The sequence below is a fragment of the Cervus canadensis genome, chromosome 15, assembly GCF_019320065.1.
Source record: "Cervus canadensis isolate Bull #8, Minnesota chromosome 15, ASM1932006v1, whole genome shotgun sequence".
In the NCBI taxonomy this organism is placed as follows: Eukaryota; Metazoa; Chordata; class Mammalia; order Artiodactyla; family Cervidae; genus Cervus; species Cervus canadensis.
The window spans coordinates 38,135,134-38,149,303 of record NC_057400.1 but is presented as its reverse complement, the minus strand read 5'-3'; the positions used below and the strand labels follow the sequence as shown (position 1 = coordinate 38,149,303).

Genomic DNA, 14,170 nt, shown 5'->3' with positions numbered 1-14,170 from the left:
ATTTGACCTCTAATTTCCCACTGGCTGGGTTTGGTGATGGCATTGTGTTTGTTGAATTCAATTTGTTCTTTTTCTTTAGTAGGAAATGGTAGTTTAGGTCCACAGTCTGGGCCTCCAGAGTGCTCACTGATATAGGTAGGTCATTGTTTCTAGGCTTCTTTAATGGGCAGAGGATAACCATGTATATTTATTATATACTGTGTATATTTGTTATATATATATATATATATATAATACTCAATGAGTTCATACTGATGCTTCCATTTCAAATTCAGTTTATATGGTTCTTTAACCTTTTCAGTATTATATCTCTAACTCCTTGATTCCACCCAGAAAATTTAAGTTGTCCGCAACAGCCCGGAGCAATAGAATGTGAATTGGCTGTAGTTACACATGTGCTGCCTTCCACAGGATGCATACAGTATTCTCAACACTGCTACAGTCCTAACACTGTATCACTAGTGATGAGAACTGAAAGGGCGATAAAAACAGTTGCTTTTTGGTGTGCTATCCCCATTCTCTTCGCAGTTTTCAGGGGGAGGAATAGGGGATGTTTATAGTTGTTGAAAATTGGGCAAATTTAAACACTGATTAGCTTTTAGATGATATTTGGAGGAGAAAGACTTAATTTTGTTGGATGAAATGTTGGTTTTATAGTCATGTTTAGAAAAAGTCCTTATCTGTTAGAGAATTTGTGGGTGAAATGATGTGACTTCTGGGATTCTTGTTAAAATACATCAGGAATAAAATGGGCAGAATATAGGAAATGAGATTGTTTGTTTTTGGAACTGGGAGGTCAAAATAGGGTTTATTATCCTTTTTCTTTATGTAACTTGAAATGCCTGTTGTAAAAAAAATTTTTAAATTTTAAATCCAGTGCAAAGACGAGGACATATGATAGAGAAAGAAGGTGATAAGGAAGGAATAGTCAGGGAAGGGAAATATGAGTAAAGAAAGCATCCTAAGCTGGTGGTTCGATCTGGCTCAGTGGTGGTGAAGCTGGGTAGCATCCTGAATGAGGAGAAGGGAAGTCCAAGAGATGTGATGCCTCAAGGGAAGCCAGCATCTAAGAGGAGAGAGGCAGAAGAAGAAACTACCACCCGAGGAAACTGAGCAGATCTGAACCATAAACGTAAAGATAGCAGAGAGATGGAGCCTCTTGATCCCAGCTAGGGAAGAACCCAGGGGGAAGAGGTGGTCATCAGTGCTGCCATGCTGTACAGTGGACCAGTGATGCCACCCTCAGCATTCTCGGCATCACCTGAGCTGCTGTGGGTCTGGGGGGTTCCTTGGCCTCATCTCAGGTCAGTCAAAGAAAAATCTCGGGGAGTGAGGCTTCCGAGTCTGAGTTTCGAGGAAGCTGCCTTGCGAACCTGAAGGATAAGGTGAAGTGTACAAAGGGTTAGAACCGTACCCGGAGGCATTTGGTAATGGACTGAGTGGAGAAAGGGAGGCCGTGCATGGAGTTTTGCAGAGTGCTCTTTGTAGGAAGTTTTCTGCAAGGGGAGAGAAGGGTAGATGTAGGAGGGCTTGGGACTGAGGGAGGTGGTGGTTGCTGAAGTAATTTCGCTTATAATAATGTAAGAGAGGTTTGCTCATCAAAGTGGAGATGTGAATGGTTCCTCATGCACGAGGATGACTGAATGGCGAGGCCAGGCATGCGGTCAGGTCCCACCAGCACCAGGGAGGTTACATTTTGGCAAGATCTAGAGTTTGGATGATTCGGGGAGCTTGGAAATGGTCCTTGTGGATTAGATTGTTCTGTGTGTTAATATTTTGAGTGACACACGGAAAGAGGAGAGAGAGTCAAGAGTACCTGAGAGGTCCTTCTGCTTCTCAAGTTCTCGCTGGGCCTTTATGTCCACCCCTGAGGAGGAAGGAAGGAGCAGGGCTTTTATAGCTGTCATTGGCCCTTTGCTCTTAATCAGTGCTCCTCCTGCTCCTCTTCACATCCTGTTCCCTTTCTTGTTTTCCTATTCCTCGTATTCAGGTAACACTCATGTGTAGAACATCCAAGAGGGGTTGCCTTCCTCAGGGTGGTGTTCTGCACTTGTTTGCTTTGGGATTAACTATTGGAGGGATTCCTCCATTTTCTGGATTTCCTAATGTCTGTCTGAAAGTTGTGGGGAGAGGACTGAGGTGAGTACCCTGTTCTATCTGCTTTTCTCTGCCTCAGGGCCTTTGTTTTTCGTAATAGGTTTGATTCATCATTTTTCCCCTGTAAACTTCCTACCTCTGTGCACTTGGGGGCATCCTCTATTTCCTGGATTTTATTTCTTCTCACTTAGTTGAGTGCATTTGTTTTTACTTGCCATTAATTTCTAATTTAGGTCCATTGAGCGTTTGGGGTTGGGTGGGTGGTTTTTGATTACGCCAGTTTCCTGGTCTCTTTCCACGTGGTGCCAGAGCCCTCTCCCCGTCTCATTTCTCCTCCTCCTTGTTTTCTGTTATGGTTACTTCGCTGCTAACTTGTTCATCTTGTACACTGACCCTGTGTACACGGCTCATTTTCTTTCTCATGATCGTATTTATACTTTTGATGGATATATTTAAATGAACAGCTGTGCATTTGTTGAGTCATACCACAATTATCTGATTCTGCTTTAGCTGCTCGACTGGCAAAAGCATATTTCAAGCTAAGTTGTGAGAGAATTCCATTAATCACATTCTCGCAGGGGGAGGGGAGAGAAGAAAGACCACTAAGGAAAGTCTTTTTAAAGATTAATGTTAATTAGTTGTTCCATTATTGTAGAATAGATTGATTTGGTTACTATTTAAAGTGTCACCTGAAGAAACTTTATAAAGATATAAATAACTATAAAGGTTTAATGATATCAGTCAGGCTAAATTCTCTGGAATTGTTGATATGAGGATAAAGTTAGTAGCTGCTCTATTTAAATAGATAAGGGGCCTTTAAAAGAGTTTCTTTCTGTAAAGACTGGTGTTCTTGACTCAGCATTTGTTGAATTCACTGGCTCAGTATTTTGTTTTAAGCCTCCTGAACAGATAACATATGATACAGAAGATGTTACAACTTTTTCTTTAAATGTATTAATTGCTAATTGTAACCTCTGATTGAATCTTTGGCTTCCATCAGCCAGATCTATTTTTCTCTTGACACTTCCTCAGGGTTCTTTCTAAAGGTTATTAATAGGCATGGAAGCATGGCTTTCCAAATAGCGTCAATAACTGTTAGAAGACCGGGGTGGAGTGGGGTGGGGGGGTGGAATATGTCAATTTCTGACTCGTAGGAGATGTATTTTCAAGCCCCAGAAGCTGTCTCTGAGGTCACTTGGGAAGGCTCTGGGCAGATCAGCTGGTGTCTCCAACTAGAGAGCCAGGCAGTCCTGGCCAAATGGGCTAGTGTCCACCAGGGAGTCGTCTGGTATACCCGGAGTCTGCCAGCCATCTTTTTCTTTGGCTGCTGCTCTTGGATGACACCCTTGAAAACCTAAATCCAGGTTACAAATGGTATCTTTTAATTTATCTTCAATACCTGGTTGGAGCTATATTACATAGAGGATAAGGGGCGGCCTCCTCCCCCAGTCACTTCCTTGCCAGGCTGTAAAAAAAAATCCCTTAAACCTCACCTTCCTCTCCTCACCCAACCCAAAGTGTAGCATTGACTAAGAAGTTAAAATTAATGGGCTTTAATTCATATTGCATGCCTGTATGTGCCAGGCACAGGGATATATAGCCATGCGCCAGATAGAGTTCTTACTGTCATGCTGCTTGAATTTTGGTGTGTGGAATAAGGAGGAATGGGAGAGGGAGAGTCGTCATAAAGACAAATAAACTAGAACATAAATGACAAATTTCACACAACACTAAATGCTGTGAAGAAGCTGGCAGGACACCAAAGGGGGTGAGGCTGGGTCAGTGTGAGGGAGGAATGGACTTGAGTGTGGAGGGGAGTGGTCAGGCTGGTAGAGAAAGGGTGGTTTTTCTTATCTCCACAGAAATATGCTCTAGTGCTTCCACTTAAAACAAAAACAAAAAGACATATATGTCCCTGGTGCTGACATCTTTTTTTTTCTTTTCTTTTTTTCCATTTATTTTTATTAGTTGGAGGCTAATTACTTTACAATATTGTAATGGTTTTTGTCATACATTGACATGAATCAGCCATGGATTTACATGGTGCTGACATCTTAATTTCTCCCCACCCTTCAGATTATTACAGGTTAGTCATGTTGGCCTTAGAATTGGGACAGTTGTGTCAGATGGCAGTACCCAAGCCACCCTTTGTCAGATGACTGGAGGGCTAGGAAGATCTGACTTTAAGGCTGAAGGGGAAACTGCAGGCAGTTAGAAATATGGCAGGTGCTGAGGGGGCATCTAACTGAGGGCTTTGGGAGGAGGTAAGATGTTAGATGGACTGCACAGTGCCTCATCTGAGAGAAGGGGCTGTGGGTAGGAGGGGGCGAATAACAGGTTCCTATCTACCAGTAGGTTAAAATAACAAAAACAAAAACCTCCCAGTTTGTAAGCTGGAGAGAGAGGAGGCCTGAGCTGCCTAAGAGAATAAAATAAAACAGCTGGGAGATGATGGGTGCTATCAGTTGAAACAAGCAGGAGAGCCGTGGCTATTTGATACAGAGGGAATGAAGTGGAAAATGAAGGAGAGTTTCCATGTAGTCAGGCGCATTGAAATAACACCAGGTCTTGAGATACCAGAAAGGTATGTGGTGGGTGATCAAAACATTGGTATCGGAAGCTTAGCTTAGCTATTATCTGTGTATCTGGTAGGGGTGTAACAAAGTCAGTTCCGTCCTGTATACAATTAAAATAAACCTACTGGGGATTCTTCGGTTCCTACATGGTAGCTTAACTTAAACTGCTTATTTATTTTCATTCAATTAAGCCTCATTTCCCCACCCCTCACCTTTTTTTTTTTTTTTTTTTTTTTTTTTTTTTTTTCCTGTCCGTTCCAAACCATGTCTTGGGTCCATCTGTCACAGCTGGAATGTTTGGAGTGTAACTCTTTCCGTCTAAGCGCTTTCTTTCCTGAAATCATCTGTAATTATTTCCTCTGACCACAAGATGAACTGATCCAGGAGCTGGGTTTCAGTTCTGTAGTACTTGTTCAAGAAGCTATTTGTCTTCATCTATCTTGAAAGATCAAATTACATGCTAATATTCTGAAAGTAACACCCCACCAGAAACCCTCCCGCAGCAGTGAAGTCTATGTAAAACCAAGTGCTGGCAACTTGTACATTGCCAGTTCAGACAGAGTGTGGTGTTAAAAATATTTCACAGGTCATTTGTGAACTGGAGAAAAGACCCTGACTTAACTTATATGGTATGATGGCTTTGGTTTAGCCTTTCTTTGCATCTATAGCTGACAGCCCCTCTCTCCACCCTTTCCAAAGGCCCAGGTAGTCTGGAGCTAGCTGCCCTTGGGTTCTCTCTCTGCTTGTTGAGCAGAGAAGGGACATAACTATTGTCACATAATGGCTGGTTTTTGTCCCACTTGGAGGTGGTGGTTGTAAGTATATCTTCCCTCAAAGTTTTGTGTCTAGAATTTTTCTTACTGAGTGTAACTTTGCCCCCAAATGTGCCTGACTTATACTAATTCCGGTTTTTATTTTACCATGTGAGTTGCAAGAGAATTGAAGAATGAGGATGGGAGGTGGGAGGTAGAAACTACTTGTATACTACCAACATGGCTTATTTTTCCTTTCACATCAAGATTTTTTTTTTTTTTCCAGGGGTAGGGGAGATAATTAGAGTATATGAAATTAATTTTGAGATTAGAGAAATGGAAAGAGGGCATGCTTGAAAGGTGACCCAAATAACCATGAATAAAGATTGTTTTCCAAGAGGAAAATCAAGATAAAGTGCACAATGTGTTGAAGCTTGGATAAAATGTTAAGGATGACAAAAACAGGTTGCTAAACAATGACAGGCTGGTTTAGTGAGGGTTGTGTATGTTGGTTGATTAGGACCTGAACTCTGGTTAGGTGGGCTTTGAGTCTGACTTTGTGTCCTTGAGCGAGTTACTTCTACCTGCCGATTTTTCTTATTGGTAAAATGGAATTAATATGAATATTTATTTTAGAGCAGTGGTCCTCAGCCTTTTTGGCTCCAGGGACTGGTTTCGTGGAAGACAATTTTTCCATCACTGGGGAGAGGGAGATGGTTTCGGGATGAATCCACCACATTACATTTATTGCACACTATATTTCTATCATTATTACATCAACTCTACCTCAGATCATCAGACTTGAAACCCCGAAGTTGGGGGCCCCTATTATAGAGTGTTTTGGGGAGAGGTTAAATAAGATAATACATAGGGTCCCTGAGCACAGTGCTTGGTTACCTAAGTAGCACTACTGGTAGTGTACTAATGATGTGGTTTTGACAGATAACTGAGGGAAAGCAGAATCACTCTAATTCTTTTCTGCTTTGCTTCTACCTTTTATATTAAAGAGAAAAATTCTTTTTCCTGGTGGTAGGCATAGCATAGGCCATATAAAAGATATATAACAGGACAGTCGTGATAGTCCTCACCAACAGTGAGCGAGCATCTTTATGTGGATGGTGGAAAAGTCATTCAAAATAGGAATGAATGAATGAATGTATAACCTATCTTTCAAGATTCTAACTTGGAGATTGTTAAAGTTGAATTGAGAAGAGTATCAAACAAGTCCCTATTGAACGAGTAGGTGCTCAGTGAATTATGCATTGAACAAATGGACAAAGCTAATGAGTCTAGGCCACCAGGCCAGACAAATGAACATTTTGTAGGATTTTCTGATGGGAAAGAATCTCAGGGTTCCTCTTCCAGCTTCTCTTTCATCCTCTACATATGGATGACAAGTTGTATGCTGTTCATAAGTCTAGGTTTTAGAAGTATCTTTTATAGTATCAACAATTATCTTTTATAGTGTCAATAATTATCAACTAGATTACTTACTATGAGCCCTAAAGGTTGAATATAGAAGTGTATTATACTTTTGGTTATTCTGTGACTGACATCAAAATGCTTTGTGATTTTTGAGGGAATGTATTCCAGTGTATCAGTGGCTTTATCCAGCTGTAAAACTGTGATGAGAAAAAGAAATGCCAAACTTGGTCTCAAGCCCACACATGTTAAAAATTGAGCTAAAGACTAGCTCCTTAACTGGATATCAGTCTGATCTATAAATGGAGTTTGAAAAGTACCATGGGATTTGGAAAGCAGTTCTATTTTGCCCTGATGGTTTGTCTGTTTTTAGTAGAATATCATGGGACTGTCCTGTCTCCCATGGGAGTAGTCCTGAGACATTGTAAGAGATGGTACTTATTTAAAGAAGGGACGTAAGTTAAGATAGGAGGTCCCTATCCTTTTTCTGAGTAGCTCTTTGCCTTGTGTCTGAAATATTAAGATCAGTTCCCAGGGATAGAGAGCACTATCCAAGAACAGCAAGGAGTTGGTATGTACTGGAGGCAAAATTTTACACTTTGAATCCTTCAGGTAATATTCTATAACCCCCAGTAGCCTGTGAGTGTTTTCAGTTATGGATTTTGGGCTTAGAATATTGCAGAAGGATTCAATTGGATCAGAGATGGGCACTGGACCCCTTCTGATCAGTTTCATGTCTCATTTAAACACTATTTAGTTGCATACATAAAGTGCTATTCCTACATGAAATAGATGTATATAGTGGCTTCCCTTCACCACTGGACTTGTGGACTTCCTTGATGTGAGAGAGTTTAAAGAGATATCTTAACCCGTGGAACAGTAACATTTTTATCAGGTACTGAGCAAATGCTCAGCTTAAAATATTTAGTACCATCTGATTGCCTGGCGTGGTAGAAGAACCGATCTTTTAGGAGTGAGGCACTGATTCTCAAAGCATGGTCCAGGATTCTCTGGAGTTTCTCAGACTATCTCAGGGGTGTTGCACAGTGTCGTCTTCTTTCAGCCTCACAGACAGATTCATGTGTGAAGCTGGATTCTCTATGTTTCAGCTGATGCCACATGTCATAACAGATTGAATGCAGAGTCATACATGAGAATCCAGTTGCTTTCTACTAAGCCAAACATAGAGATTTGTCAGAATGCATAATAATACCATTTTTCTCACTACAATTCTGGGGGGTGGGGTGGAATATACTTCTTAAAAATTAAAAAAAAATTTTTAATTAATTTTTATTGGAGTATAGTTGCTTTGCAGTGTTGTATTCGTTTCTGTTACAGCAAAGTGAGTCAGCTGTACATATACACAGATCCCCGGTTTTTTTGGATTTCCTTTCCATTTAGGTCACCATTAGAGCTCTGAGTAGAGTTCCCTGAGCTATACAGCAGGTTCTCACTAGTTATCTACTTTATACCTAGGATCAGTGGTGTATGTATATCAGTCCTAATCTCCCAATTTCCTGCCCACCCCCCCACCCCCAGACCTTTCCCCCTTTGGTACCCACACATTTGTTCTCTACATTTGTGTTTCCATTTAGTTCTTTTTTTTTTTTTAACTTAGAAAAAAATGGGATAATATGTTGTTATTTAAAAACAAATACAGTAATTAATTAACATTCTCCATTAAACAATTTAAAAATTTAAAAAAAAAAATTTTTTTTAATTTCTCATAGAATAACTGTTGATAGAAATAGCCCACATAGACAAGTTCCTTAGAGTCCTCAATAATTTTTAAGAGTATAAAGAGATTCAGAGATCAATAATTTTTTAACTCACTGAATTAAAACATCCCTGAACTATTGATTATCGCCACTGTCTTCTCCCATTATCAGTTTCTCTTTTGGGCTAGCCCACTTCTGAACTCCTTAGTTAAAAATACTTGAGTATAAAGGAGTTGAAAATTACTTTTAAAAACAGTATTTTCTTCTTAGCATATTTTAAACTTAGAAATAGATCCCTGGGGCTTCAAGTTGGGACATTATCATATTGGTGTTTTTCATAAGTAAAATATCAGAAAATTTATTCCAGAACTTTCTCCTTTCTGCATTTCTTTTACCTTTTTACTTTTGAAAGTACCCTTTTTAATAGCTGAGTTAACTAGTCAGCAGACAGTCCAGACACTGAACAAAGTGGTGACCAATAAGTGATGCTGACATTTTTTCCCAAAGATTTTTGGCAGGTTTTGAGCTATCTATCTCTAAACAGCAGATCTGTTTGGAAGCCTGAATTTATAACTCCTTTTTTTTCCCTCCCCTGTTTTCCATTTAGGAGCCTAAATTATTGTTTCAATTTTCTTTGCACAATAATAATCAGTTAAAAGGTGTTTAGGGGCAGGAACTTTTGTTGGTTTTGTGACAGGAAAAATTGCCAGTGGTGAATGTCTTTAGAATTATTTTTTAAATTGTGAAAGAATTCTTGATTTTAAAGCTTTGGATTTGTTAACTGCTGACTATTATTACCTGCACTACATTCTAGACCATAAAGTTAACAGTTGATAAATGCCTTAATCTTACTATTCCTTTGCAGGTGCTTGTGTGTTAGGAGTGGGGAGGGGGCATTGCTAATTCTTTGGACTTTAAAGTTAAATCGAACTGATTAGTTCAGGGAAAATTTGAATTCAGCAAGTATTAAATGTGCACCTACTTGGCTTTGGTAGCGATGAACAAAATAGACTATAGATTTTACTATAATGTTTATAGTCTAGTGAGGGAGGCAGATGTTCAAAAGCACACACATGAGTATGAATATATAATTGTTAATTATGATAAGTGCCATGAATGAAATCAACAAAGTGGTATGTGAGAGTATAATGAGGGAATATGAAGGTATAGGAAAGCTTCTAGAAGGTAGTGACCTTTGAGACTTGAAAGAGGAGTAGGAATTTGCCAGATTGGATCCTGAAAGATGGGCCCAATCACTGGGAGCAGCAGCAGCATATATAGAGAGGTCCAGAGACAGGAGGAAGCTGGCCTGTTGGTGTGCCAAGGACAATGGAGTGGAGAAGGGCTTTGAATGTAGGGAGGTGAGTATGGGGCCTACTTACTAGGGCTTACCATGTTTTACCCAGGTTCTGGTTGGGGGCTACCTCCCTGGCCTTCTTGGGTTTTCTCTCCTTATCACTCTTCTCTATAAGCTCTCTGTATCCTAGCCTGGTGTGTTTTTTTTTGTTTGTTTGTTTGTTTTCATGTGAAATATGTCTTAAGTCCTCAGGATGCACCATGCTTCCCCTGGCCACAGGGTCTGTGTAGAAGCTGAGAAACTGCCTTTCCCCTTAAATGCCCTCCTGTGTCCACCAGAGTGTTCACCACTCCAACATAAACACATGCGCATGCGCACACACAAACGAGAACTCACATACTCTTACCCTTTTTGTGGTACCTCCTACTCATCTGTCTAGTTCCTGTTTAGATATAATCTCCCCAGGGAAGCTCCTCCACCCTCCAGAAAAATCTCAAGTTGTTTTGTTAGCAATCTTATTTAACTTTCTTTCTTCCTAACAGTTAGTTCAGTTTTTAACTGTGCAGTCTTCTGTATGGTTATTTGAGTACCACCATAGACAGACTGTGGAAGCTCCATAATCATAAGGACCATGTTTGTATATCTTTATCATTTTAAGTTTCTAATTTCTAATACATAGCAGGCTTCCAATAGTTGTGGAAGGAAGGAGAAAAGATGGGCTGGAAATTCAAAGATAAGACTGTGATAGTTCAGTAGTTTTCAAAGGCTTTTGATGATTATATCTCAACAGTTAAAAAGCTTTTTCAGTGTATACCCTCAATGTGTATGTTGCTTATTACTGTTATATAAAATAAATCTACGTATTATAAAATGTACATAAAGTAGAATTTTTAATAAGATTTAAGGTGAGATATTTATGGTATTGCTAATGGTGATGACATTGTATTATTGACGAAAGTCTCAAGTCACTCAGGATAATGTTTATTGTTTGTGATACTGGATGCAAATCAGTTTTTAATGTATTTTTTAATTTTGAATTTGGTGAGCCTGCTTCATGTCCCATTGAACTGAATGTTAATTGCTTTTCTCTAGTAAACTGATTAACCACTAGGAATAGCGATATCAGCTCTACCATTTTCTTACTATTCTCTGGTAGTCATTAATAACATATTTAATCTGTAGTTTCCTTAATGGATTTAGAACACTTGCAATTTGGGGAGGGCTCATTTGCGACCCCATGAACTATAGAGTCCATGGAATTCTTTAGGCCAGAATACTGGAGTGGGTAGCTTTTCCCTTCTCCAGCGGATCTTCCCAACCCAGGGATCAAACCAAGGTCTCCCTCATTGCAGGTGGATTCTTTACAACCTGTGATTCCACTTAAATAAACCTTCAAACCTGACTATTCTAGAAGCAAACCATGTCCACTCTTTCACATTAGGTAACTCTCACTTCCGCAAGATACCTCTTGTAGTGGACGTCATAAAAGATGAAGTTATCACTGTATTAGATTAAATCATTTTTAAAATAGGATACAAGTTTTAGTATATTTATTCCATAATTTAATGCATTATTTTGTATGGCCTGTGGAAGTATGTACCCCTTTGAGGGCAAGTAGGCCAGTGCTGGAGATTGACGAAGACAAATGATCGATTCTGAGTGGTGTTAGACCAGTGCTGAGAGGGGTGGAATCACTGCTGATGGAGAACTATTGCACCAGGCATTTGCTTTTTTTTTTTTTTTTTAATTTTAATTTTATTTTATTTTTTTATTCTTTGAATCATTTGCTTTTTGAACTGGATCATGAATGGCAGGAGGAGGGAGTTGGCTAGGAGAGAGGTTGAGGGGAGGCTCAGGTCACCTGGAGTGGAGGGAACCAACAGAGTGATTTTGTTCAAAGGTACAGAGATGATGTGAGGATCCCAGGGTGAGGTGAGGCATTTGTATATTAAATAAGGGCTTGCTGTAGAAAAGATCTATGGAAATAATAACAACGGAAAGAGAAAAAAAGGGTCACTCATGTTTCATATGCTTTTAAAAATACAAAAAGGAAGTCCATTAAACTCCCTTTATCCCCGTCCCTCACCTTGCTATTAGAGAAGAGAGTCTGAAATGCAATTGTAGACAAATTGGAGTGAGGGGTGGTAAGATAGAATAGAGGTGTGGGGTATGAACAATCAGACTATTAACAAAAAAATTTGATTTTAAGATGATGAGTCAGAAGGTGTCCATTCCAAACAGCTTAGATAGCAATGGGTTCTTGTTCTTTGCTTTAAAGCTATAAGAGTAACACCGCACATGAACCATTTCCTTAAAGAACTTTACCCATTTTCTCTTTATTTTTGCCATCCAGAAGATTGTACCTAGTTCAAGGTTTAATTTTTTAAAATTATTCTTTGCAGTAAAGAATTAGTATAACCAAACTCTCATCATAATTTCCAAAATTTTGCAGGAATTACTCAAATGGAACAGTTTTCTGTTGTCCTTTGACTCAGAACATTGAGCTTCTGCCCATGTAGTTTTAGGGCAGTATCAACTTAAAGTTTATATATTATTTTCTCTCCAATATAGTTTCATATGTTAAAGTTTTATTTGATTTCTTCCTGTGTTGATTGTGTCTATGCTTTGTTAAATTTGAAGTTAATATAAGAATACATTGCTTTGTCATGGATGAAGTGTAAGCTATAGTTTTGTGTTTTACTTTTTTTTTTCTTTTTTAGGGCTCTATGATGATTGTAAATTGCTTCCCCTCTAATCCTTTTGAAGGAAAAGTAAAGCTGAAACATAGTAATTTGGCTTGGATTATTCAGTCACTTAATCTTTAGCATCATGTTAGAACAGTCTATTCATGCTTCTCAGAATTCTTGTTGCCAATTCTGAGTTCAGTGGGATAAGATAAAATTCAAACTTAAGTCTTTTATGAATACCCATCCTTATAAGTCCTTTAGGAATACCCAGCCTTATAACTGAGAATTTTTCATGTCCCTTTTGAGCTCTTAATAAGAGGGTAGACTCAGAGAATGGTGTCTCTGATTGACCACCAGTAGCAGATAAATCTGATTAACACTTTAAGATGATTTATTTAGATCCATGTAAAGGGTACATGTTTAAATTACTAAGAAGTAAGGCAACATATGTAAGAGGGATTTGTAAGAAAGGCCTTGAATGACAAGTTTGAAGATGGTATGCTTCATTTGTCTTCCTGCAGTTACATTTTATTTTGGTTTACTGGGCTCTCTCGTTTTTTCCCTCCGCAGTTGTACAATGGTGGATGGAGTGATGATTCTCCCTGTGCTCGTGATGATTGCGTTCCCTTCCCCTAGTATGGAAGGTAAGTGGCTCACGGTTGGGTGGGATAAGTATACTGTGTAATGTTCCGTTTACTGTCAGCTAGCTTGTTCTTAATCCTGTCAGACTTAATCCTCCTCTTCCCCCATTTTTAAGACTATCTTTAAAAAAAAAAAAAAAACTATCTTTTTAGAGATGTTGAAAGGAAGGTAAAGAGATTTGTCATCTACTTCCTCCCCCGACACATGTATGGCCTTCCCCATTATCAACATTCCCCCCAGCCACAGTGATCCATTTGTTATAACTGATGAACCTACCTTGACACATTATAATCATCCCAGTTTATAGTTTACATTAGGGTTCACTCTTGGTGGTATATATTTTATGGGTTTGGACAAATGTGAAATGACTTACATCCATTATTACAGTATCAGAGTATTTCACTGCCCTAAAAATCCTCTGAGCTCCACCTGTTCATCCCTCTCCACCTCTGCAACATCTGCCCTCAGCTGATGCTTTTATTGCCTCCATGGTTTTGTCATTTCTAGAGTGGCATGTAACTGGATTCATACACTGTATAGCCTTTTCATATTGGCTTCTTTCACCTACTATTACGCTTTTATGTTTCCTCCATATCTATTCATGGCTTAATAGTTCATTTCTTTTTAGCACTGAGTAATGTTTCATTGTCTGAATGTACCATAGTTTATTTATCCCTTCAACTACTGAAGGTCATCTTGATTGCTTCCAAGTTTTGGCAGTTATGAATAAAGCTGCTATAAACATCTGTGTACTAGACTTTGTGTGGGTATGAGTTTTCAACTCCTCAAACAACAAGGATTGTGATTGCTGGATTGTATGTTAGAATATGTCTAGTTGAAACTGCTCAGCTGTCTTCCAAAGTGGCTGTTCCATTTTGCATTCCCACTAGCAATGTATGAGAGTTCCTACTGTTCCACATTCTTACCAGCCTGTGGTAGTGACAGTGTTCTGGATTTTGGCCATTCTTATAGGTATGTG

At 39.1% G+C, this 14,170-nt stretch overlaps 1 protein-coding gene across 2 annotated transcripts in view; it reads left to right on the top strand.

Moving 5' to 3' along the window:
* The window catches only part of ACVR1 (activin A receptor type 1), a 127,286-nt gene that overhangs the window by 61,239 nt on the left and 51,877 nt on the right, over positions 1–14,170 (top strand). For both annotated transcript variants that reach the window (XM_043488353.1, XM_043488352.1), the window contains exon 2: positions 13,120–13,193. In XM_043488353.1, the coding sequence (XP_043344288.1) occupies positions 13,127–13,193 (67 nt within the window). In that variant the 5' untranslated portion in view covers positions 13,120–13,126. The remainder of the gene's footprint in view (positions 1–13,119; positions 13,194–14,170) is intronic.